The sequence below is a fragment of the Lygodium microphyllum genome, chromosome 26 (genome assembly GCF_053477565.2).
Source record: "Lygodium microphyllum isolate KBCC chromosome 26, Lygodium_microphyllum_v1.1.10, whole genome shotgun sequence".
Classification (NCBI taxonomy): Eukaryota; Viridiplantae; Streptophyta; class Polypodiopsida; order Schizaeales; family Lygodiaceae; genus Lygodium; species Lygodium microphyllum.
The window spans coordinates 96,134,293-96,159,140 of NC_141160.1; the positions used below are offsets into that span (position 1 = coordinate 96,134,293).

Sequence of the window (24,848 nt, forward strand, 5' to 3'; positions counted from 1 at the left end):
TTTTGATAAAAATTCAAAGCTATTAATATGTAATAAAGGCCCAAAGATAATATTGTAGTATTGAGTAAGAGAGAGAGAGAGAGAGAGAGAGAGAGAGAGAGAGAGAGTAGAGTAGTTTATTATCGTCCACGAAAGGCCAAATTATGACCCATGGGACCTTTCCAGATATACAATGATTGTCCTCCCCCATGGTAGGAAAGGGGTAGCTATAGTGAAAGAACGATCTATGCAGCGTGGTTCTATTGAAAGCGTAACATGTGGGTGATGAGAGCCCCTAACTTCGATATAGGAGTATTGGTCAAAAACTAGTGAAGTAACCCCTGTAAAGGGATATCAAAGTCATGTCATAATCATGTGCTCCTTTGATTCTACACTATGTAGTCCACACAGCTTGCATAACCTCGTCTCTTTTGCTTGTCCAGTCCATGCACATGTCTCGATCAATAAAGTGTGTGATCGAGCTCGAAGTCGTGCAATACTCTGTCTAAATACCACTAAGATTAGGTTGGCTATGTATGGTTGTGTGTGTGCCTCTGCCTGCATGTAGGATTTCCAACATGAAGGATAGATATGCATACTGTAATAAGCAAGTTTGCCATTTTCTCATTTGCTTTGATGTTTTCCTTGATACTCTCGTAATAGATCTGATTGAAATGTGTCCATGCATATATCTTCGAATACCATATCTAGATATCTTTCCACTCCCCACCATGTATGCTATCTATGGTGTACAAGTATCTCAATCCCCGAGCATTTGAAAGTAGATACTGCATCTATAGACTGTCCCGCATAATGTACTTTTGGTGGAGTCTTTGATTGCTTGGTGCGCACAGCCATTAGCTTTGTTTTTTATACATTCACTGTCAAACCACTATCTTGACCAAAACCATTCAAGAATCCCCATGAACTGTTGCATATGTTCCCCAATATATGTAAAGAAGACCACATCATCTGCATAAAGTAGGAGCAAGATGGCAAGCATACCAATATGCAGGCTTTTGGCTTCCTCTTCATTCATAGCTACGAGAAGTATTTCCTCTAGCTTATCAATGCATAAACTAAATAATGTAGGGGAGAGTGAGCAATCGTGTTTGACTCCCATATTACTCTCAAATACTTGTGACAACCCATTCCGACCTCTGAGGTGGCACACTATACATTGATATATCCTGTAAATTCCCATGCATAGATCATTTGGAACCCCTAATTCTTGCATTCATTGCCATAAGCCAACTCTTGGCACGGTGTCAAAAGCCTTCTTAAAATCCACAAGACAACAATACAAAGTTGCTCTCTCAAGCCGACTTTCATCCATAAGCACACATTAAGTAACCAAATGGTTTATGGTGTTATGACCAGGGCGAAAACATGCTTGTCCATAAGCTTGTTTGTTATTACTTTCTGTCCATTTACTCAATTGCATTTCCAGGATAGTGATGAATAGCCTTGCCATGGCTGAACTGACCATAATCGTGCGGTAGTTTGTGAGCAAATTGCAATCTCCTCCCTTATACAACGATTGTATCCAATTCTCCTACCATTCTTGAGGAAAACCATATGCAAAAGCATGATGTATCACATGCAACATAAATAGTATCGTCTCCTTTTGTTGTCCATTTCAACATCTCGGCATTCAACTGCAAAGTATCACATGCTTTCCATTAGCCATCTTGTTGAGGGCTACCTCCAATGGTTTTAAAGTGAATAGAGCACTAAATGGCTACGTATATACATCACATTTGATGGGATATACCCCTTTATGCATGTAAAGTTCAGTAACATATGATGGCATGTCAGCATCTATAAAATCCCCCATAACATTTGACCATTTGGTTTGCAAATTTCTCCATGCTTGCCTTGGACATTTCTCAAACTCACTAGTATCTTCACTTTCTTTGGCCACTACATATCGTCATCGCTTTTTACGTGTGAGAGCATTATATCGTTTTTCTGCCTCACTTCATTCTTGTCCCTTAGGGAGGATTTTCAGCTTTCTACGTGCAACCTTACATTCATATTGCATGGCAATCCTTTGACATTTTTGTGACTACTCTTTAGTTTCCACATAGCCTGAATCTCTTTCCTCTTACAATCTTTGAAGCTCTACGAACGCACTCCTACTGCGAGCGAAGTGAACAAGCCCGATTTCTGCCTTCCTCCTGGATGTCACTGAGGGTCTAAGGTAGTGCAGTTCCCCCTTCTTAGGCTTTAAAAATTTTTGGTACTCTCTCTTATAATACTACAATACTACTTTTGGGCCTCTCCTAAATTAATTTGAAAAAGGTGTCACTCTATCCAAACTACTTTTCACATTTCTTTCTCTGCTCTCTTATTAATGATTTTTAAAAAGACACCTCTTTCTTATCTCTCATCAATAATTGTTTTATCCTCTCTCTCTCTCTCTCTCTCTCTCTCTCTCTCTCTCTCTCTCATTGAGCATATTGATTAAGCATTGAATTTATACTTGTTTTCACCACTAAATATCCCTTCTTGCCCCCACAATAAATAATCCACAAATGTATAAGCTTTTTTTTAACCAATGTGTCCACATCGAATCAAGAATCTCACTATTGAGATTTCCAATGAATTTCCTTCCATTAAATTTTTTTTTCCCATGAGGTTACTAGAGCCATTTATAAAGAAAAATGTTTAGTGAGTATTTGGAATGGATGCAAATGTAGACATGTTTATACACCAATTCATGCTTACCTAAGAGAACTTACACTCATATTTGAAAAGAGAGTAACTTTTCTAACATCACCCATAGTGTAACCAGCAAACCAAAGACTTTGCTAATTCTTAGAGAAAATACATTTTATTTTGTTGAGAAAATACAAACATACCTCGCTTTGGTTAGCTATGATCAAATTTATGATAATTTTTTACTATCATTACTGTCAGTTCGTGAAACAATAGTACACTTACTAGAGGTCAATGTAATACAAATCTAGATCTAGATTGCTTGCAAAAATTATTTTGTATTGTGCAAAAGAGAGAGAGAGAGAGAGAGAGAGAGAGAGAGAGAGAGAGAGAGAGAGAGAGAGAGCTATTTGTTGTGACACATGTTATAATCCAATGTAAAACAAGTTGTATCAAACCTAGAGTACTTGCACAAATAATTTTGTATTGCAAACGAGAGAGAGAGGGGGGGGGAGCTATATATCAATAAAGAGAACTTTGTTTGTTGCAACACATCACAATCCAATGTAATACAAGTTCTATTGATTTGGAGTGCTTGCACAAATGCTTTCATATTGCAAATATGAGAGAGAGAGAGAGAGAGAGAGAGAGAGAGAGAGAGAGAGAGAGAGAGAACTATTTGTTGAAACACATTTCATAATACAATATAATACAGATTTTATCAATCTAGAGTACTAGCACAAATTATTTTTGGGTTGAGAGAGAGAGAGAGAGAGAGAGAGAGAGAGAGAGAGAGAGAGAGTAAGAATGTGTGTTGTGTGAGAGGAGAGAAAGAGAGAGAGACATGTAGAGAATGCGCTACTTACATGTAGAGAGAGAGAGAGAGAGAGAGAGAGAGTGTGTGTGTGTGTGTGAGTGAGTGAAGGTGGTGGTGAAGGTAGTGAGTGATGGCAATGGTGGTGGTAGAGCTAGTGGCGGCGACGGCACTAGTAGTGGTTGGTGGTGGTGGAAGTGGAGGTGGAGGTGGATACATCTAATGTTGGAATAAGTGAACTATGTGGAACAAGAATAGAGGGGTTGGCAAAAAATACTTGCTCAAAAGCTCGCTCAAAAAGATCGCTTCTTGCCCTTCCCCCAATGTATAAAGTACTTGCCGCTTGATGTGGAAGGTAACGTTTGGTAGTCATCCAAGGTCTATCCCAACTACCACCACTCGCACTCAATAGAAATAATTGGACATTGGTATGACTGGGTGATTGTGGGACTACCTCACACTGAAGATCCACAAGGATCGACCTGAGAGTTCCTAAGACCTAACAATCTCTAATAGCATTCTACCACTTAGTCAAAATAATCACTTTGTAATCAATCGAGAGCGATAATAGGTCAATCACTGCACTTGGTTCATAGTGAGTGAGATGAGGAGGAGTTTAACTCTACCCCTCTATACGCAAGGCAAAATCTCACATTTGTTCCCCTAAAATGACACATGATGGGTTTCTAATATAGAACCCTAGTAAAAGTCAACAACTTGTTAAAGTAGAATAACAATTGTGGCTTTTGCACACATTTAATAAAGTAAGGATCATTATAATAACTTCTCATCAAAATGGATAAAAGAGTTTTATATATCAAGGGAGGATACTTTGTAAGTGGCTTGGTATACATCATGTGACATATGAAGTTATGTTACATAAACTTCCTCAAGCAATCCTTTAAAAAAAATCAACAATTCATTGCACTTTATCTACTTGAATGAAAGACCTTTCATCTTCTTATTTTTCCTAGAATCTATACATCCAACTTTGAATTTGTCGAATATATTTACTATAATTAGTTTCCCAAAAAGTATTTCTCCCTTGGGCATTGAGGCATTTTTATAGACCCACATGAAGAGTATTTTTCCATATCACACTTTACTTTATGGTAAGAGGCACCAACAAGCTTTGAGCATACAAGTGATTTCCATAGAAAATTTATGGCAAGAAAATTGTGCACATGCACTGCAATTGTCATTTGGTCCATGGATATCACACTTGCAACCACACCTTGCCATATGCACATCAAAAGAGCCTTTGCCTTATATGATGTACATCATCACTCAAGTATGACATTTGTGCATATGTTATGTAGCAACATGTATATCTATCATCAAACTTGTGAATGAAGTAAAGCTTCAACTTCTTAAAGGCTCATTGGTGAATCTTTGCATTTGGGTGACTCTTTTGGAAAGAAAGAAACAATTCCATACATACATTCTAGGGTAAACACCATTGCTAGGCATTCAAGCTCTATCACTGTATAGTTTCGTCAGTTACTTTTCAGCTAGTAACTTCTCACTTTCTTCTTACACTCACCCTCTCTTTCGCTTGTTCTCTCTCTCTCTCTCTCTCTCCCCCCCCTTGTGTTGCTCACAAAGACATGCATACACAGACACACACACACACACTCTCTCTCTATCAAATAGCAACTCCTCTCTTTCTTCCCCTCACACACACACACACACACACTCTCTCTCTCTCTCTCACATACACACACTCTCAATTAGCAACTTCTCTCTCTCTCTCTCTCTCTCTCTCTCTCAAATAGCAACTCCTCTCTTTCTTCCCCTCACACACACACACACACACACACACTCTCTCTCTCTCTCACATACACACACTGTCAATTAGCAACTTCTCTCTCTCTCTCTCTCTCTCTCTCTCTCTCTCTCTCTCTCAAACAACTTCTCTCTTTCTCCCCCTCTTACACGCACGCACACACACACACGCACACACACTTTCTCTCTTTCAATTAGCAACTTCTCTCTCTCTTCTCTTAATTTTGCAAGGGTCATGCATCTATTTTCACAACCCTCTTAATTTTGCAAGGGTCATGCATCCATTTTCACAACCCTCTTAATTTTGCAAGGGTCAAGGGTTTGTGTGAGGTCCATTGTCTTAGACACTTTTAGTTGTTAATATCATAATGAAAAGAATATCATATTATTACTCCCATATGCATCTATACATTAATGTACCTCTCACTTTTATGTGTGTGATTTGCTATTACATCATGATATATCACTTTCATTGTTGTGCACACATGAGCGAAACTACATTGCTCATGTTTTCACTACTTCTAATTGAGTGTTATTGTGTGAACTTACTACGAGAGGATACGATATCAATAAGTTTGTTACACTTGCTACAATAACATGTGATATTTATTGTTTTTCACATTGTTCGAATAGTTAAATATTAACACAACAATATTACCTCATTGTTACTCAATCTACTGTGCACATATACATTCAGATGCGTACATGTATCTACACTCTGCCCTTCCCTAGATATTTTGCGCATGCTTTATTTGCACATCTTATGGTATTGCAATTGAGCGAATGCCTATACAAAATCCCCTTCACTTGCACATTCCTCTCTCTTTCTCCTCTTCCCTTATCCTCATTTCATTGTGCTTGTAAATCAACACAATCAAATAATCTTGAAAGTATATATTCATAATGCACATCAAATATCAATCAAGTTCCATTGTTGGAGGGTGAAATGGGTGATCCTTAACAAAGTCTAGGAGTGAACCATCGAAGCACGTGCTCCAGGAGGACTGTGTCCATGGTGTTTTCCTCAAATGAAGGTGGGCATATAAAGACATTGGGTGGGTTTCTCTGCATCTTCTCCATGGTACCATCCACAAATAATGTCATTGTTGGATTGAAGTATGGCATTTCAAGAAAAGGGGCTTTGCGTAACTCTTTTTGGAAGAAGTGGTTGTGGGAGTTGCTCTACACTTGCCTTGTTCATATTGAAATACAAAGGTTGGTGCTTGCTTTGACAACTTCACACGTTCACTTCTGACTAGTTGGAGTAGCTCACTTAAGTTGTCTTCCTTTATTGAGCTCCAAATGGCAATGTTAAATAATGTGGATATTTCCTTCAATAACTTTGCAAGCCTTGGCTGCAAATTCACCCAATGTCTACCCACTTCCATAGGCTTCATCGATAATGATCCCTTGTGCTTTGGCTGCCTGTGTAGAAGCATCCCATTTGCATCAAACATAATAAATTTCGGGTTATGGGAGGTAGCTGTAAATACGTAAGTGGAAAGGTAAGTACCCATGTATTGGTATGACAAAAAAGAGCACTACATTACAATCAATATATTAGACAAGTTTATATAAACATATTACCTTTGCTCTTAGATATCTTCAATCTTTGACAAAGTGATACGAACATGCAATTTGTCTATTGGAATTTAGTGCTATTAATGCAAGGTCACCACATCCCACATTGCAATCTAAAATGGTGTCCCCTTCTTTTTTGTACGTTTCCAAGAACAAGCTCCAAAAAGCCCTACCATGTTGCATGCCACCTATAATATGTGGTATTCATATAAGGGATTAAGAATCTACTAAATGCCTATAAAACATCTCTATGTAGTTTAACAACATTGGCTCTCATACTAGGCTCTCACTAGGGATCTCAATGTATCTTGCACCCACTCATTCACAGTAATGTCATCTTTTGTGAAATTTGGAGGGATAATTCTATCATAAGTAACATCTAAACGCACGTACGCTAGAATATATATCACATGCACCTACATTTACAGCATGAAGTACTAATTTTAGTACTTTCACTCACTAAACAAAGCCAACATCCAGCACGACCATATCATGACTTTAAAACTCTCACCTCTCTGCATCCAATGACATAGATAGGCATCTCTCAATGAACAACCTATGCCATGTATAAGGTCCGATGCTTTTGCCTCGACTCCATCTCCTCAGCATCCATCCTCCACAACCTGCTCGACAAGCTCTACCATGGAGTGTGTTGTGGTAAGGAAAAGTAACATCATTGTGTCCTTGAGCACACAATTAGCGAGATGCATGGCATCAATTGAATCTACCTCAGTATGGAAGTTCTATGACACAATTGCATCCCCCAATTCATGCACGCCACTATCTTCAAGGAGATGAACCACCATGATATCACATGCTGTGTTTGTGGCTTCTTTCAACCTCAATCATCTTGTGTTGGTTGACCTCCTTTAATGTCTCTACCAATCTGGAGAATGCCTCACTTGGTTGATCATTTCGTAATGCATTTCCTATCTCAAATGGGCTACACAGAATAATACACCACTACACCTTTGCTATCGTAGTAGCATGGGAGGTAGTAACTTACAAAGGGACTTCCATGCGGCTTTCAATGTGGACCTCTACACATTGAGTCCTCAATTAGTAACATATTCTTCTTACTGAATGTTACTATAGATAATATTTTTATGCCATGTTTATTTACTTATGAGTGTGGATGGCACATCTTGCACCATTGTAACTTCGTGGGAGACAATGTCTTGCAAGGGGGCTTTCACGTGACTTTCAATTTGGCCTCTGCGCGATGACCTCATAATTAACAACATATTCTTCCTTCAAAATATTACTATAGGTAATATTCTTAAGGCACATTAGTTCACTAGTGTCTGTGGCTAGCACATCCTCCACCATTATAGGTTCATAATAAAAAATAGTATCCCCCTTGCAAAAAGACAGACTACTATTATTGCCATTGTATTGTGGGGAAAAAAAATTTCACGAGTTACGCTTGTTTACCAATAGCTGCCATGTCCCCTGGTACGCCTAGTTCATGTTCTTACATTCTTTCCTTTTCCATAGATGAAGACACATCAATATTAACATTGTATAATGATAGAATGTTTTTAAGCTCAAACATCATCATCTGATCACAATATGTAAATAAATTAGTATTGATTATTAGTATTAATTATATTATATTTATATAAATTATAATTAATTATTTAATTTTAATATTTAATCATTTTAAATATTTATATATTATTATTAAATTAATTATTAGTAAATTATATTATTATTTTAATTTAATAATTAGTATTATATATTTAATTACTAATATAACTAATACATTTTAATTGTTAGTATTAGTATTCATTATTAATTAATTAATTAATATTAGCTGACTAGTAACTAATTTGCTTAGAATTAATTAACTAACTAATTAATTAATTAGTTATAAATTAATACTTAGCTAATAAACTAACTATCAATCAATTAATTATTTAACTAATAATTACTTGATTAACTTTGAAAGGGATAAAAAAAAATCCCTCATAAGGGGGTGTTGGCACCCCCTAAGAAATGAATTTTTTTTTGAACCCTCTCTCTCTCTCTCTCTCATGCTGCTGTTGTCACTGCCCATGGTCTTCTACATTGCAAATGCTATCGTGCTGCTTCATGTGTGTGTGTGTGTGTGTAGAGGTATGCGCTTTGCTTCTTTTGCAAATCAATCAATTAGCAATATTAATTAATATTGATATTAATTATTAAATAGTTAAATACTTGACTAATAAATATGTAGAAATAAGTAAATATTTATTTTAATAATTATTAATTAGTGGATTAAGTATAATTTATTTATTAAATTAATCAAGTAATTAGTTAGTCACATATTTAGTTAATTAATCTAATCTTTAAACAATTAATAGTTAGTTAGTTAATAACTAGGTATATCAAATAGTTAATAAGTCATTGCTATTATTAATTACTCAATTTACTAATTTTAAGTTGTTAATTAAATTATTTATTAATACATGTATAAATCAAGTAATATTTAGTTAGATGGTATCAATTAGTTTATTAGTGTATCAATTAAATTATATCAATTAGATTATTAATTAATTGGTTAATTGATGTTTGTTAGCCTTTTCACTAGTTAATGCATATCAACTAGTTTATTAATTAATATGTTACTATATATCAATTTTAATAGTTCATAAATATCAATTAGTTTATTATAATTAATTAATTCCTTAGTATCACTTACTTTAAATTGATAGTATTTTGTTTAGTTAATCAATTAGTTATATTAATTAGCATTTTGATGAGATTATTAATTATACTTACTTTATTATAATTACTATTATTTTTTGTATATAATTAATATTAATTAGTATATATTAATAAGTAAGTGTATTGATTAAAATGTTAGTATAACAATCAATTAGTATGAAGTGACCCCTTGATATATCAATATTAATTAATTTGTATATTGATTAATATATTAATATTAATCATTTCATATAAGTCAATGTGTTAGTGTAGTAATATTAATTAATCAGTACCCATGAATATACCTGTGTTACGTGCTAGAGAGAGAATTGTTTACACGAGATAGAGTGCTATTTGAGTGGGTGCGTTAGAAAGATAAAAAGAAAATATACACTTAGAGAGATAATGAGAGAGAGAGAGAGAGAGAGAGAGAGAGAGAGAGAGAGAGAGAGAGAGAGAGAGAGAGAGAGAGAGAGAGAGAGAGAGAGAGAGAGAGAGAGAGAGAGAGAGAGAGAGAGAGATTTCATAGAAATAGAAGGTTTTTTTGTGTAAGTCAACACCAAGGGGCTTTCAATCAAGGTAGTATTAGTATAGAGGGTTCTTTGGTAAAATGTGACACAAACTTTTCATAAAAAAGAGATGGATTTTTATGTAAGAAAACACCAAGGGGGTTTCAATAAAAGTAGTACAAGTGCAAGGGGTTCTTTGGCAAAATGTGATACAAACTTTTCATTAAAAAGAGAAGGGTTTTTATGCAAGACAACACTAAGGGGGTTTCATTTAGGGTAGCGCCAATGTAAGGGGTTCTTTAGTAGAGCAATAGCCTCAACCCATTATCCTATGCATTAGTCTAGACCTATGAAAGGCCAAGGAAGTTCATCTATGCCATTTCATTCTTGAGGTAGACTAGTGACATCTAGAAATACCGATTCTCAACCTAATGTATATCCATATAGGGATTTCTTTGAGGGGGCAAGCAATCGTAAGGATCATCACATTTTTTACAATGGTAATGTACCTTATCATTCAGAGGTTATGCTTGCCATCTGATCATCATTGCAGCCTTCTTTAATTAAAGAAGGTGTCCACGGTAGATTTCTCCTTGTGTAAGTCGTGTTTGGGAATGATTTGCTTGATGCATGCTTACGCTCCAAATTGTACAAGGCAACATATTGCTACTGTAGCCGTACAAATTTGCTTGATGAAACAAAGCCCTCTTTCTCTAACTTTTGCCTTTCTAGTGAAGTTACAATACCATAAGCAAGAGTTTTGAGATTTATGGTAAAGTGCTCGAGCTGAGCACCGTGTGAACGGCCGCTTACTGGATGTGCAGATGCGTGCAACAGCTGTTCCACACGCAGTTGACAGGGTAAACAGGTTTAATTTGGTTTGTGGGATCAAATCAGCACTTGTGGTCTGTTGGGCGGCCAGGCCATCAGGAAGGCGCTTTTAGACCTCCACACTGGTCCCGCTCCCTGTTTTGTTTCCCTGTCTCTTCTTCTGTGGTGGTAGAAGAGAGAAGGGAGGAAGAAAATTCTCTCCTACTCCCTCTCCTTCTCCCTCTCACAGATACACGCGCGCACATATGGGAACGGGTCTCTTCCTGATTCACAAGTGCTTCCCTTATCAGTAGACATCTCTGTGTCTCTCTCTCTGGCGTGCCTGTGGTGGAACGAGTATAATGATGACGAGCAGCAGTTGTACAGGAGGAATAGGTCACCTTGTCTTACTGGCTGCGCCGCCGAGTCAGCGTACCACCATTCTCTCTCTTGCAGCAGCATCAGATTTTTCAATTGTAGGAGGACAATCAGTGTTGCCAAAACAAAATAAGACAAGTAGCTGTTGGCAGCAGGGAAAGAAAGGCCTTCACCACCACAAGAGAGCAAGCCGCCTATCTTCGGCAGCACTCATTCTGTCGTTCTCCTCCTCGTCCTCGTCCTCGGCCTCCTTCTCCTTATGCTTGTCTGCAGGAAGCTTCTGTTTTAAAGGCTACAGCCGGCTGCGTGTGGATGTGTCTGCTGCCAGAGAGTCTTCTCTGTCTTCTTCTTCTGAGGATGAATCCATTGCATCGCCAGAGCCAATGTTGCCGGAACGCTGGGATGTCGTAGGCCTTGGCCAAGCTATGGTACTGTGAGTGTTTTTAACCAAATATCAGTATTTTTAATGTTATTTTTTGCCTTGGCTAGTAGCTTTGTGTCTCGTTTCTCTTTCTATATCCTGTTTCGCCTATACTGGAACCTGATTTTCATGACTGAGGTTACGAAGTAACTCGCTTAATTTTGTGAGGGAGCTCAAATGTATTTGTCTAACGTCTTACACTGTATGCACAAATGCTCCTATTATCATCATGACTATGCTGTGCTTGAACCTTTCTTCCTGTTGATTCCAGATACGGTAATGACATTATTACTTGAAATAAATACAGTTCAGTGGGAAACAGTTGTTGCCATCGTTGGCTTTGATTCTATGCAGCCTACCAATTTCATTGCCATTCTTTTTTTATTAGATTTATTATTCTGTTTTCTATTGCAACAAATCATGCCAACTTTTCATTGCATTTCAGCAGTATCAATATCATTGAGTAGAACTTCTACCTTATCTTGTTTCATTTGAATTGCTTCCCATCTTGTGTTTCTGTTTCATTACATCATCTTTGCATGCCCTTCGATTTTTTACTTACATTATGCAGTTCTAAACACTATATTTCTCAAAGAATCTGTTGTTAGACTATTTTGCTGTCAATCAAAACATTGCAGATGTCTGCAATGATAGCTCTGGACAAGCACAATGACCATTCTTTTTGTCAGGTTGATTTTTCAGGCATGGTTGGAGAGGATTTCTTACTTAATCTGCAGCTTGAGAAAGGCACAAGGAAGATTGTAAATCATGAAGAAAGAGGGAAGGTTCTGCGTGCTTTAGATGGGCGCTCTTTCAAAGCATCTGCAGGTGGATCTCTCTCAAACACTCTCGTTGCTCTAGCAAGGCTGGGCTCTGCAAGGAATGCCCACTCATGTCTCAATGTGGCCATGACCGGAAGTGTAGGCAGTGATCCGTTGGGTGACTTTTACAGGTGATTCTTAAACTGTGTGCTCATCAACAATTTGTCATCTATTTGTGTTTAGTTTATTGGTAAATGTCCAAAGGACTTTCTACGCACAGGGCAAAGCTGTTAAAAGCGGGTGTGCAGTTCCTTTCTCCCCCAATTGCTGATGGCACCACTGGAACAGTCATAGTTCTTACAACACCAGATGCGCAACGGACAATGCTCTCTTACCAAGTATGTCCTTCACAAGAGTTACCAACAGTCCTCACGCATCTGCACACATACATTTGTGGCTGATCTGACAAAGGTGTTGTATGCTCTGCTGCCAACAGGGCATGTCGTCTATTGTCAATTTTGATTCAACTTTGGCTGGAGTGATTGGTTCAGCAAGGATTTTGGTTGTTGAAGGCTACCTATGGGAGATTCCTAAGACAATAGAGGCCATTGCTGAAGCCTGTGAAGCTGCACATCAGAATGGTGCATTGGTTGCTCTTACTGCAAGCGATGTCTCGTGTGTTTCTAAGCATCGCAAGCAGTTCCGGTCAGTATTTTCAGGCTGTAGCAGGGTTTTGTTCTTGTCTGTGTTCATTGTCGGCCGTCTCATTTATTTGCTGCAAATGCTCATAGTTTGATTGGGCGATTGTGATGCCTTATAACTGGTTCTCAGCTGATTTTGCCAGGGATCTAATGGCGTCATGTGCTGACATACTTTTTACCAACAGCAGTGAAGCAAGGGCCATATGTGGATTTGGGTCAGATATAAGCCCAGCATTGACAGCACGTTGCTTGAGCGAAACTTGCCCCTTTGTTTCAGTGACAGATGGAGCTAGGGGATCATACATAGGTGTCGGCGGTGAAGTATTATATGTATCTCCTGCTCACTGTGTTCCTGTCGATACTTGTGGAGCAGGGGATGCCTATGCAGCAGGCATTTTGTACGGCATTCTTAATGGAGCATCAGATCTGAAGGGAATGGGCAATTTTGCGGCCAGAGTGGCAGCTGTTGTGGTTGGGCAACTGGGGACCCGCCTGAGAGCGAGAGATGCTGCACATCTAGCAGACTCCTTTCGTACTGGGTCTCCTGCAGTAGAAGAGGGGGTTCTTGAGGGCACAAGTATTTACAACGCTATAGAATAGCAAAATAGTCTGCATGTCTGACTTGATTGACATTCAATCATGTGCAGTTCATTGGGCCATTGGCTTTGTTAGCGTTTTACTGTGTGTATATACTTAGTTTCAAGATACTGATTCACCCCTTCCCTCAGTTGAGGGTTAGTCATTCCTTACTTTACTTTTGATGTTAGATTCAACATCTGTAGGACAGTCTTCAATGGTCACGAAATCAGTGCTCCAATTTACAGAGATGTACTCAACCTACTCAATTCATGAAATTCATTGACATAATATTGTTTGGGAAGGCAAGCATCTGACAGAAATGGCTATTTCATAAGTCCACTATTCTAAGAAGAACTATGAACATAAGCTAGTTGCATATTTTCTTAATGAACAACTTCCCTTGTCCAAGGTTATTCTACAGAATTTCAACTTTTTTATCACTTGGCCTCTTAATTCTGTAATTAAACTAGTAACGCTCACATTGCATTCACCATTGTTTGGCTAAACTGATAAACCTTTTGTTGGATGCAAGGCTTCCTTTCCCAATGTCAACGAATGTACTGGAACGGCTTGAGATTTTCTAACTAGCCATTTTAATGTATGCCTCACAAAAATAGAAATAGGCAAGTATGTAAGTCCTCAAGGCAAATGGTATATATGTTGACTATGTTCTACATTAACTGCCTTTACCGTGGAACTGACTCTACTTTACCTTAAATGTATCTAGCCTGAGATTGCTTGATTTGGTAAACATTGTGACTATATCTGAAGAAATGCGCACATGTTGCATACAGGTGTGTTGGCTTGAAACTGCTTGATTTTTAGACACTTAATATATGTTGGCTCTGTTCTATTGTAAATGTGTTGACCTTGAAACTGCTTGATTAATAAGAATTGTTGCTTTATCAGGCAAAACATGTATCTACAGCTCAATTGACACCTGATTGTTTTTTTGATTTGTAAACATTGGGTGGTATAGCAGATGAATGTGGTGCTGATGCAGACGAGATGGAGTTCAGTGAAAGCGTTTCCAACGAAAGTTGCTAAAATTCCAAAATCCATCTTGTTTCAAACAGAATCCTTAGAATTGCTAAAAGAAACATACAAATTTGATTTCCCTTGTTATGTGATGCTCCTGGTCGAGAGCTTTTATCTGGATGGTCCAGGATTTATAGGGTGTGGGCCCTGGGGTTGCTCGGAAGGCGATCTTGTGCCCTTATGCAAAGCCAGGTCCTTGAGTGGTCCAATGGCTATTCAGCAGTTACCACATCCCATCGATGTAAAGCCACACACCTGCTTGCCATCTTTAGACCATAGATAATCCTATAGCAGCTTTTCTATCCATACCAGGATGATTTCCTGAATACTAACACTTGCTATGAATGTTAAGGTGGCAATGATCATTGTTTTCCACAGGAGCATCTGAGGGGAAAGGCTGAAGAGGTGATACCATTCACAAATACACGTGCATTGACATTCCAGAACAAAGTGCATGGCAATATGTGCTGATAATGGAGTCATGGAGCCACCCAGTTGAATTCCAAAGCAGACAGAAGAAAGCCATTGCTCCAACCTCCACACATGTATTTGCATTCTCCATAGCCAAGAGGGGGAGAGAACTGCAACCATTCCCAATAGCCAAGAATGATGGCGTGCGTTGCTAAGAAGGAAGAAGGGCTGCAAATGGCAACAACACATGCCTTTCTAATTGCATTAATGTCTCACAAATGCCATGAACTGCATAAATGACAAGTGGGCTGCCTTTGTAAATGATAAGGGATTTGCTTAGAAGGGGCTGCTTGGCGTTTAAAAGTTAATGACTGGGAGAAACTTTTAGTCTAACTTAATTCTAAGATGCAAACTTTAATATAATGATATAGTTTTACATTGCACCTTATTCCTTTTGTCGTGTCATGGTACTACATGGCACGTGCACTTTTCCATTGTTAAATCCTTCACTATCAATGCAAATGCTCACTATGCCAAGAATTGTGACATACCCTTCCCCTTAAAATATTGCAAGTGATATTGATTGCATGTAGTTAAGATCCAACATATCTTTGTAAGTAACCAAGCATATTGTCGTTACCCCATCTACTACTGATGTACAATTGTTCATACATATAGTAAATATCTAACATATCTTTTCAAGTATGCCAAGAATGGTGACATACCCTCCCCCTTAAAACATTGCAAGTGATATTGATTGCATGTAGTTAAGATCCAACATATCTTTTCAAGTAACCAAGCATATTGCCATTACTCCTATTGCCAATGCCAATGTACAATTGTTCATACATGTTTCTAAGTAACCAAGCACACCTATGTTATTCCACATATTGACAATACACATTTATCTATACATGTCTTAAGTAAATAGACATATTGATATTGCTCATGTACTTGCAATGTACATTTATCCAAGATGATAAACACTACACTAGTATACAACCAATTGTAAATGAACAAATCTACATCTATCAAATGCAACTCATTGCATTAGTGAATAACCAAGTGTAGCAGTAGAAATATAACTATTTAATAGACTGATTATAGAAGTACTTATATAGAATCTAGAAGATCTCCAAACTCCAGATATGTGAGTATATATTTATATAAAGGAAGTAAAAGCACCACTTATTTCTTGAGCACCAAGCATTGCTTTAGATCTAGACTCTATTGAGTTTGGCTCAAACCAAAGTCAACTCCATTTGAAAAGTGTAAAGGTGAGGCTCTAATAAGTGAGGTGATTCTAGTAAATTCTTCTCCTCCATCCATTTTGCATCAAAGTGGTGCATAGTTTTGAAACTTTGCCAAATAGTAACGAGAAACTTTACCTCTTGACCTTTCTTTCCTTATGTGCCTATATTTGCTTAGGAACCAAGATTTCATCAAGTTCCTTAACCTCTAGTTGCATCTCAACATTGATATCCTCGGGCACATCATCGTGGAAAGTACTAAGAAGTCTCACATGGAAATTATTGTGAATATTGCAATGATCAAATAGGTTTAACAAGCCACCACATTGATCCTTTGCAACACTTGAAAAGTGTGAGGTGTCTCCTCCAACAAACCCAGAGGAGTCCTCTTAGCAGTCGACTGAAATTCATATTCATGCACATCACCATCCAGTCTCCCCATGGGAAACCTAGGACTTAGTTGAACATGGGAATATTAGTTCTACTTCACAAGGGAAGCGTGGACAAGTCACCCCTAACAACAATCTAACACCCATCTAAGAAAGACCACTTTCTAATGAATGAAAGGCAAGAGTGAGGTTAACACTGCACTTAGTTCAAAGAGAGAGAGAGGGGGAGAGTGTAACTCGATCTCTCTACCCATAGAGTGAAATCTCAACTTCGGCCCCCTAAAACGGTGTTAAACCTAGTAACTAATCCTACCAATATTAGGAGGGTAACGATTTAATCAGCTCTATTTAGTGTTGGTGGAAAGTTACCCGACTTATCGAGTCCACCCAGCCATAGGTGTTTGATTGTGTTGGGGGTAAAGGCGCCTCCACCTAGCTGCCCGTGTATTACTACACTGACAGTACCCGCCACTGCACACTGCAGGTGGCGGGTGCCGGTCACAGTCACTTATTATTTATTCTTTTGGTGATAGTTTGAATAAAGGAAGGCCCGGCCACACATTGTGGTTGTTGGAGTTCCCACTTTTGAGTCTCTCTCTCTCTCTCTTGGCTCTTGCTCTCCATCCGCCATAACTCTCACCGCTAAGCTTTTTCCTCCTGGGTTCCACTTCCCTTTCAATTGGTATTAGAGCAAAGGCATTGGAGCTTACTCGGCATTCTCTTCAGCCCGGATTTGAAGAGCTTCAACCCGAGCTTCAATGGCAGCCATGGCACCTTTATTTGCATGTATGTTTTGATCTCCCGTCTCCTCCTCGAGCTTCCAGACCTTCATCGGCTTCTTCCCAAGCTGCATTGGAGCCCCTTGACATTGCCAAGTACCCTCGAGGGCTGTTGAAGACCTCCTAGCCCCCAGAAATAGCCAGCACAATTTTCGGCGCATTTTTAGGGGACTGGGCTGATCTACTCCTCCTTGGCGTTTCCCTGCTTCTCCTCGGCTTCCCAACACTCTTGGCAACCTTCCTTAGCATTGCTCGACTCCCTGGCATTAATGCTTGACTCCCGGTGATCAATTCGAGTGCTTCCTCTTCATCCCTTTGATGTATACACAGTCCTAGGACTATCAAAACAAGGTAGCACTTGACATTTACTGTTTAATGCTTCTTGGAATTATTCGTTTGATGCTTATTGATGTCCAATGATGCCCGGATGTTATGGGATGCTATGTCTATGCTTGGGGACTAATTTGCAACAGATTTCAGCACTCTTTAAGCTTCATTTAACATCAAATTGCTTGCTGTAATACAGTGGGCTGAAGCTCATTTACTTGGTATATGCATTGGTTCATGGATACGGGGTGCTTACTGGAGGTTTGAATGATCCTACCGATGTATTTGGAGTTTGTCAAATGCTTGTTCTTGGTTTCAGAATGCTTTTGAGCTTGGAATAGGCTCTGCCTTGGTTGTCAATCACTGGTATTTGGCTTCAGTTGGCATGCTTTGGACCAGTTTATGCCTATTGTCATTGCTTGACATTTAGGCTTCTTGCATTTATGCTTTGGTCAGATATGGATGCCACTTGGTTTGCCCATGGTTGACCGTCACTTGGAGCTTCGTCTTCACATGTATTTGAGCATTTTGAACCTACTAGGCATCACATTTGGTTGTTAATTACATGCTCTTTGAATGCTTTTAAGCTTATGCTTTACGGGTCTGAGATAGCATGGGATTTATGCTTTGGATGTACCCTACTGGGATTTGGCATGTGTAATGCTCTATATTTGATGTATTAGAGCGTTGCTTGCTCTCTTTGCATCTGACTTCACTTCCAGTGGGAGTCTCTTGGTATATTCGGATGTACACAGAGTCTTAATTACAGATGAGCTTAAGCTTGTGGGATAGTTACATGCATTTGCTCTCTTGAGAGCTTTATGTCTGCAGTTTGTCTGTAGTGGACTGATTTGATATGCCTATTGGGACAGGCACCTATCTCTGTCATATGTTTGTCAATTTTGTATGCATCTTGGATGGTTATGTATTGAGCTTCTTGCTCTATCAGTTGTGCTTGTGCTTGGTCTCTTCTCTTACCCCAAGACCCATTACATGCATGACTTCTCGACCTATGAGATGTCTCTCGCCTGACAGGTGATTGGTTTGACAGTTCTTGGTACCTTCTTGTCCCTGGACACTCACTGTTAGATGTATCTTGCTACCTGGCAATTGCAATGACATATGTATCAGTGATTGCTTCAAAGTTTTTGGCCCAAGCACAATTAGACTAAAAAGTCACATTTCGATTATAGTTTCAATAGTATACACATTTTTTAAATCTTTGATAAGTCTTTATTTTTCCACATATGCAATGCAAAAGACAATAGCCATTATATGCTATGTTAATTATTACTTTTCTATGTTAGGAGAAAAAAGTTCAAAATAAAAAAGCTTTTTTTATTCATAAGGTCCAAATATTTTAATATAATTTATTCAAAAAGTCTCAATCTACTATGTCTCATATTAAAACATATCATAAATATACACATAATTTGATCTTTCTAGCTAGAAATTATTTTTTATATCTTCTCTCATCAAATATTATTTTTAACTTTTCCTCTCATCTTCTCTCTCATTAAAAAATTATTTAGATATATATCTCTCTATTCTCTCTTTCTCTAATGACTCTAAAGAGAGAGAGAGAGAGAGAGAGAGAGAGAGAGAGAGATACACAGTGAGAAATGAAGATAAGGGCCATGCACAAATACATATATATACACACATAAAGAGAGAGGCACATACACACGTGCACTACTTAATTTATTATTTAGTTAATAAGTTATTTACTAATTATTTTTAATAAATTACTAAATAAAAATATAAAGAGAGGGGAGAGAGAGAGAGACAATGACAAATGAGAGAAGGGGAAAGATAGATAAGAGAGAGAGAGAGAGAGAGAGAGAGAGAGAGAGAGAGAGAGAGAGAGAGAGAGAGAGAGAGAGAGAGAGAGAGAGAGAGAGAGAGAGAGAGAGAGAGAGAGAGAGAGAGATTATGTGACTTGCTTTAACATCTTTTTTAGTTGAGAAGGGGATTTCTAGCAACTCGTCAAGAAGAGGGTTGCTTGCAACTCCTTCTCAAGATGATCTTTTTTTTCACAAGTCTCCTCAATCATTTCTTTTAAGGGACTTGTGATATTTTTTTCACCAAATAGGGGGTTGTTGGCAATCTCTTCTTAGCAAAAGTTTTTTTTTTAAAATTTCACTAAACAGGGAGCTATTAGCAATCTGTCCCTAACAAAAAAAAAAAGCATAAGTCCCCTTCTTAGAGAGATGGAGGCAACTTATTAGATTTTTTTGCCGAGAAGGGGTTGCCAGCAACCCTTGTATGGTGACAAAAAATTTCACATCCCCTTAGAGAAATGATGGAGGGGAGTTGTGATTCAAAGCTCTCTCTCTCTCTCTCTCTCTATATATATATATATATATATATATATGAGAAAACTACTATAAATTCAAGTGAACAAAGATTTGTTCTTCTAGTTCACATAGGAGATAAAGAGAATTTCAAATCAGATTATGATATTGAGTCTCAAAAGTCATGCAAGTTAGCAACATGGAGACTTTTCTATAGGCATAACTTGATATCTTTCTATAGAAGTATATTTGCAATGGTATCTTATTGATGTGTTCTTTGTATGTAATAGAACTATGAACGGCAGGTTCATGTGTGGGCAATTGGAGAAGGGGATGTTGCAAACTTTGCCAAGGAAATGCACAGATTAAGTGCACTTGAAGGAAGAGTAGCTCATATATAAGGATCACCAAATTGAGCAGTAGTAGAATGAGGAGGTATATTGGAGATATTCTATCTTCCTCGACTACCTAAAGGTGAATTCCCCTCCAACAAGAATGCATTACATAAAAAATATGCAAATAAAAAAAGGTGCAAGAGACGTAAGGATCTAGATTCCTGGTAAGTAATTCCACATGTATTATTTAGAATATGTCACACTTTCATGTCTTCTTCTGAATAGAATATGGCTAATTATAGAAAAGTGATATTCCTAGTGCATTTGTTCTCATAACACATTCTTCGGTAAGGAATCAAGGTGGAGCTACAATTTCCAAAATATTTTGATGATATTGATTGGCCACACTTTAGCCCAACAATGATATTGTTTGTGGATGATGGCATAAAGAAGATGAAATGTAACCCACCTAACTTCTTTACATATCCATTTACATTTCAAGAAAATCATATGGATATCATCCTTTTCAAACACATTCTTTTCTATTTGATTGAAAATAAAGAGAGACGAAGACGAGAGAGAGAGAGAGAGAGAGAGAGAGAGAGAGAGAGAGAGAGAGTGAGAGATTATGTGACTTGCTTTGACTTTTTTTTTGTTGAGAAGGGGGTTGCTAGCAACTCATCAAGAAGAGGGTTGCTTGTAACCCCTTCTCAAGATGAATTTTTTTTTCACAAGTCTCCTCCATCATTTCTTTGAGGTGACTTGTGAAATTTTTTTCACCAAACAGGGGGTTGCTAATAACCTCTTCTCATGAGATGAATTTTTTTTCACAAGTCTTCTCTAAAAAAGAATTTCGCTAAAGATGGAGTTGTCAACAACTCTTTCTGAGCCAAAAAAACAAATCATAGGTCCCCTTAGAGAGATAGAGGCAACTTGTGAATTTTTTTCACCATGAGGAGGGATTGCTAGCAACCTTTGTCTAGCGATAAAAAATTTCACATCCCCTTAGAGAGATGATGATAAAGTCACATTATATATATATATATATATATATATATATATATATATATATATATATAATTTTTAATGAAAAAACTACTACAACATTCAAGTGGATAAATATTTGTTCTTCTATTCACATAGGAGATAAAGAGAATTTTAAAACTAGATGACGATATTGAGTCTCATAAGTCATGCAAGTTAGTAGCATGGAGGCTTCTTTATAGGCATACCTTAGTATATGTTTACCGCAGCACAGAGAAACGGGAAATGGGAAAAGAGAAAAGAAGGAAAAGGCGCCTTAACTGGCAATTAGACCCGGGAAAAAATTAAATGCACGGGCACGATTCTCAACAAGTCTTGGAGTCGCCCAAGGAGAGTAAAAGAATAAAAAGCACACCATTAAGTGCGAAAACACTTCCAAAACCTTGTAAAAGAGCACTAGGCTCACTCCTGTGCAAATTGTATGCATTAGTTGGGGATAGGATAGACTAGAACGATGGGAAATGAGGAAATGGGCCTAGGCTAATGGCCGGCCATGTAAAAAAGGGGGATGACCGCCCATGAAAAACAGGGCATGTATATAAAGTTGAAAAGTGAATGGGAAGCTCATTCTTGTGTGTGGCCAAAGCTTCTTCTTCTTCTTCTCTTGTTTCTTGCCTTCTTGCTTATGCTTGAGAGAGGGATTGAGAGAGTGTGAGGGAGTGAGGGAGTGATTGTGTGAGAGTGAGGGATCTTGGAGAAGAAGCTCTCCATCTTCTCTCTTCATCTTCTCCTCCTCTCATCTCTTCTCTTGTCTCGCACGTGGCTATGGAGGATGAAGCTCATGGGAGAGGGATTGAGGTTGCTTGAGCTTGCCTCAAGGATCGTGGGGCTACCGGTGTGCAAGAAAGAGGAGGGCACTCGATCGAGCATCAAGGTAAGCTCACTACACCCGTAAGGTAGGCATTGCGCGTCGGCTATGTGAGAGGTAGCCATGGCCGCTCGGTTCAAAACACTTGAGCAATAAGTGGTCCGTGGGTCTCGAGGTAGAGCTTTAAGCTCCCCTCCATTTTGGTTCCGTTGTCGGGACCGACGGAATCGAGCCTTGAGCGCCGGGCGCATCAGATCGAGCATGGAAGTAGGGTTTGCAGCCTGAACCAGTGCTCGAGATAACTAGGAGATTTAGGAGGGTTTAATATGTGAAACAAGTAAGTATTTGGGTTTGTTGGAAGCATTAGATTAGGACTACTGTTCTACATTTCTGTTTTGCATATTGGCTGCACTAGATTAAGGTTAGATTAGGGTAAGAAAAGAGAAAACAGAGGTTCTGGCTGCTGCTGGAAACAGGAAAAGAGGGGACCAGATTCAAGTTTCTGGGTGAAACAGGGACAGGGAACTGGCTGTAAGGCTTTGCAGTGCTGGGAAAGAACCTTAAGAGGCTTGGGAGGCTAGGACAAACCTCATTTCTTTAGTTCGCCTTGAGAGAGAGAGAGAGAGAGAGAGAGAGAGAGAGAGAGAGAGAGAGAGAGAGAGAGAGAGAGAGAGAGAGAGAGAGAGAGAGAGAGAGAGAGAGAGAGAGAGAGAGAGAGCTTCTGGTTCACAGGACGAGAAAACGCGACCCTAATTCTAGGCGCCATCGATTCGTACTGCTCCAGGTGAGTCCGGTGTTTTCCAATAGTGCTCTAATCAGTTATGGGAAGTCTGTGGTGATTGAGTGCAGCAGGCATTAGGAAGGATTCAAACGCGCCGAATCGCGCCCGCAGTGGTCCGATCCCCAGAATTGGACCACTCGAGTTCTGGGGTCGAACTGTCCGATTCCCAGAATCGGACCGTCTGACTGAGAGAGTCGGACCAGACCGGTCCGATTTTCAAGAATCGGACCAACCCGATCGGATGTGCCACGTGGCACTCGGACTGCCCATTAGAATCAGACCATCGTAGTCGGACCATTGGAGCTGGACTCGGACCAGTCCATAGTTGGACCACTTCGAAAGTAGGACCACCCTCCTGGCCCGATTCCCAGAATTGGACAACCAGGGTTGGACGATCCCCAGAATCGGACCAACCCCGTCCGACTATTAGAGTTAGACCAGATTGGTCCGATTGCAAGAATCGAACCGTCCGATTCCCAGAGTCGGACCAGCTCTGTCCGATTCCCAAAATCGGACCATCTTGGCAGAAGAAAAAGATAAGGATCTTTTGCTGGCCTTGCCATAGACCTGACCCCAGGACGCAACCCTGAACACCTCCAAGACCCAGTTTGACCATTAGAACCTCAGAGATTAATCGAACTTAGGGTGCTGAAGGACCGTAGAATAGCTGGGAACCGAGTTGAGAACTCAAATTAGGCTGGGAACGTGGGTAGAAACAAGGTGGAGTTTGCATTAAACGCTTTCTGCATCGGCACTTCACTCTTGTGCTCCACTAAATCTGCACAGTAAGAAAAGAGAAAAGCCTGTCTTCACACCAAGCACCACGAAAGCACTAAGCACAACGTGGGAGTAAGGATTGCAGCTGCTTTCAAATAACAAGGAACACACCAGGATATCTAATAACATTAAGGAACCCACCAGTAGGAGAAGACCCCAGGATTTAGACAGGTGCCTGAGTGCCCTACTAGGAGTACCTGGAGAAGACCTGAAGACACAGGAAGCAACAAGATAGAGGAGTGGAAGCTGCCGGAGCTGATTGGATTCATTGACAACCTCATGGAGCTAGAAGCAGAAACAATGTTAGGATCAAGAGGTGAACAAGGGGAAGACCAATTAGACTTAGGAGAATTTCCAACCTCGGTCCAGGAACTGGTCCACGACTACGATCTACTCACCAGGACTGTGATCCAAGGTAGATCTATAGAGGAAGTAGTGGCTAACCTAGAAGAAGAGAGAAGAGCTATCAAGAGAGCACTGGAAGGCATAATTGCCTACAACCATGAGCAAAGGGCTAGAAGGCTGCAGCAAGACGTGGATATGTACGAGGCTAGACGAGTACTAGACCTAGCTGGGGCAGCCAAGTCCGGACCGAACGTAGAGAGGGAACGGGCAGCAGAGGTTGGCATAACGTTGAGTGAACTGGTGGCAAAGCGACTCATGGACAATACATCCGTGGAACAGAGTGCTATTGCCCTAGCCACCGCGCTACTGTCAAGATTGGGAGTCACGCAAAACAACTAGCTCGATATGAACCTAGCAATGACCCGTACAGCTTCATGGAGCAGTTCGAGCAAGTATGTGAGGCGAACGGTCTTACTGACCCTGCGCAGCGAGCTCAAGCCTTCAGCCTGTGCTTAGGCGACAAGGGGAGGACCTGGTACTCTAGTCTGGATGATGCAGAATGTACAAACTTCGCTCGCCTTAAGGGCCTCTTCATCAAGAGGT

At 39.3% G+C, this 24,848-nt stretch overlaps 1 protein-coding gene across 3 annotated transcripts; it reads left to right on the forward strand.

Annotated features, from left to right (window-relative positions):
• Positions 1-10,930: 10,930 nt before the first annotated feature.
• On the forward strand, positions 10,931-14,060 carry NARA5 (pfkB-like carbohydrate kinase family protein). Of its 3 annotated transcripts, none has more exons than XM_087668213.1 (5): positions 10,931-11,633; positions 12,316-12,578; positions 12,668-12,785; positions 12,884-13,092; positions 13,274-14,060. In XM_087668213.1, exons 1-5 carry the CDS (start codon positions 11,190-11,192, stop codon positions 13,686-13,688), a joined length of 1,449 nt encoding a protein of 482 aa, XP_087524339.1. In that variant the 5' UTR covers positions 10,931-11,189; the 3' UTR covers positions 13,689-14,060. The 3 variants fall into 3 exon arrangements, with proteins under 3 accessions (XP_087524339.1, XP_087524337.1, XP_087524340.1); XM_087668211.1 differs by having other exon boundaries at positions 10,934-11,633; positions 13,232-14,053; XM_087668214.1 differs by having other exon boundaries at positions 11,511-11,638; positions 13,232-14,054.
• Positions 14,061-24,848: the final 10,788 nt, after the last annotated feature.

Coding starts and splice junctions, on each gene's coding strand:
- NARA5 (XM_087668211.1), top strand. CDS start 11,190: ATGATGACGAGCAGCAGTTGTACAGGAGGAATAGGTCACCTTGTCTTA. Junction 12,579..12,667: donor CCGTTGGGTGACTTTTACAG/GTGATTCTTAAA, acceptor TTCTACGCACAG/GGCAAAGCTGTTAAAAGCGG. Junction 13,093..13,231: donor AAGCATCGCAAGCAGTTCCG/GTCAGTATTTTC, acceptor TGATTTTGCCAG/GGATCTAATGGCGTCATGTG.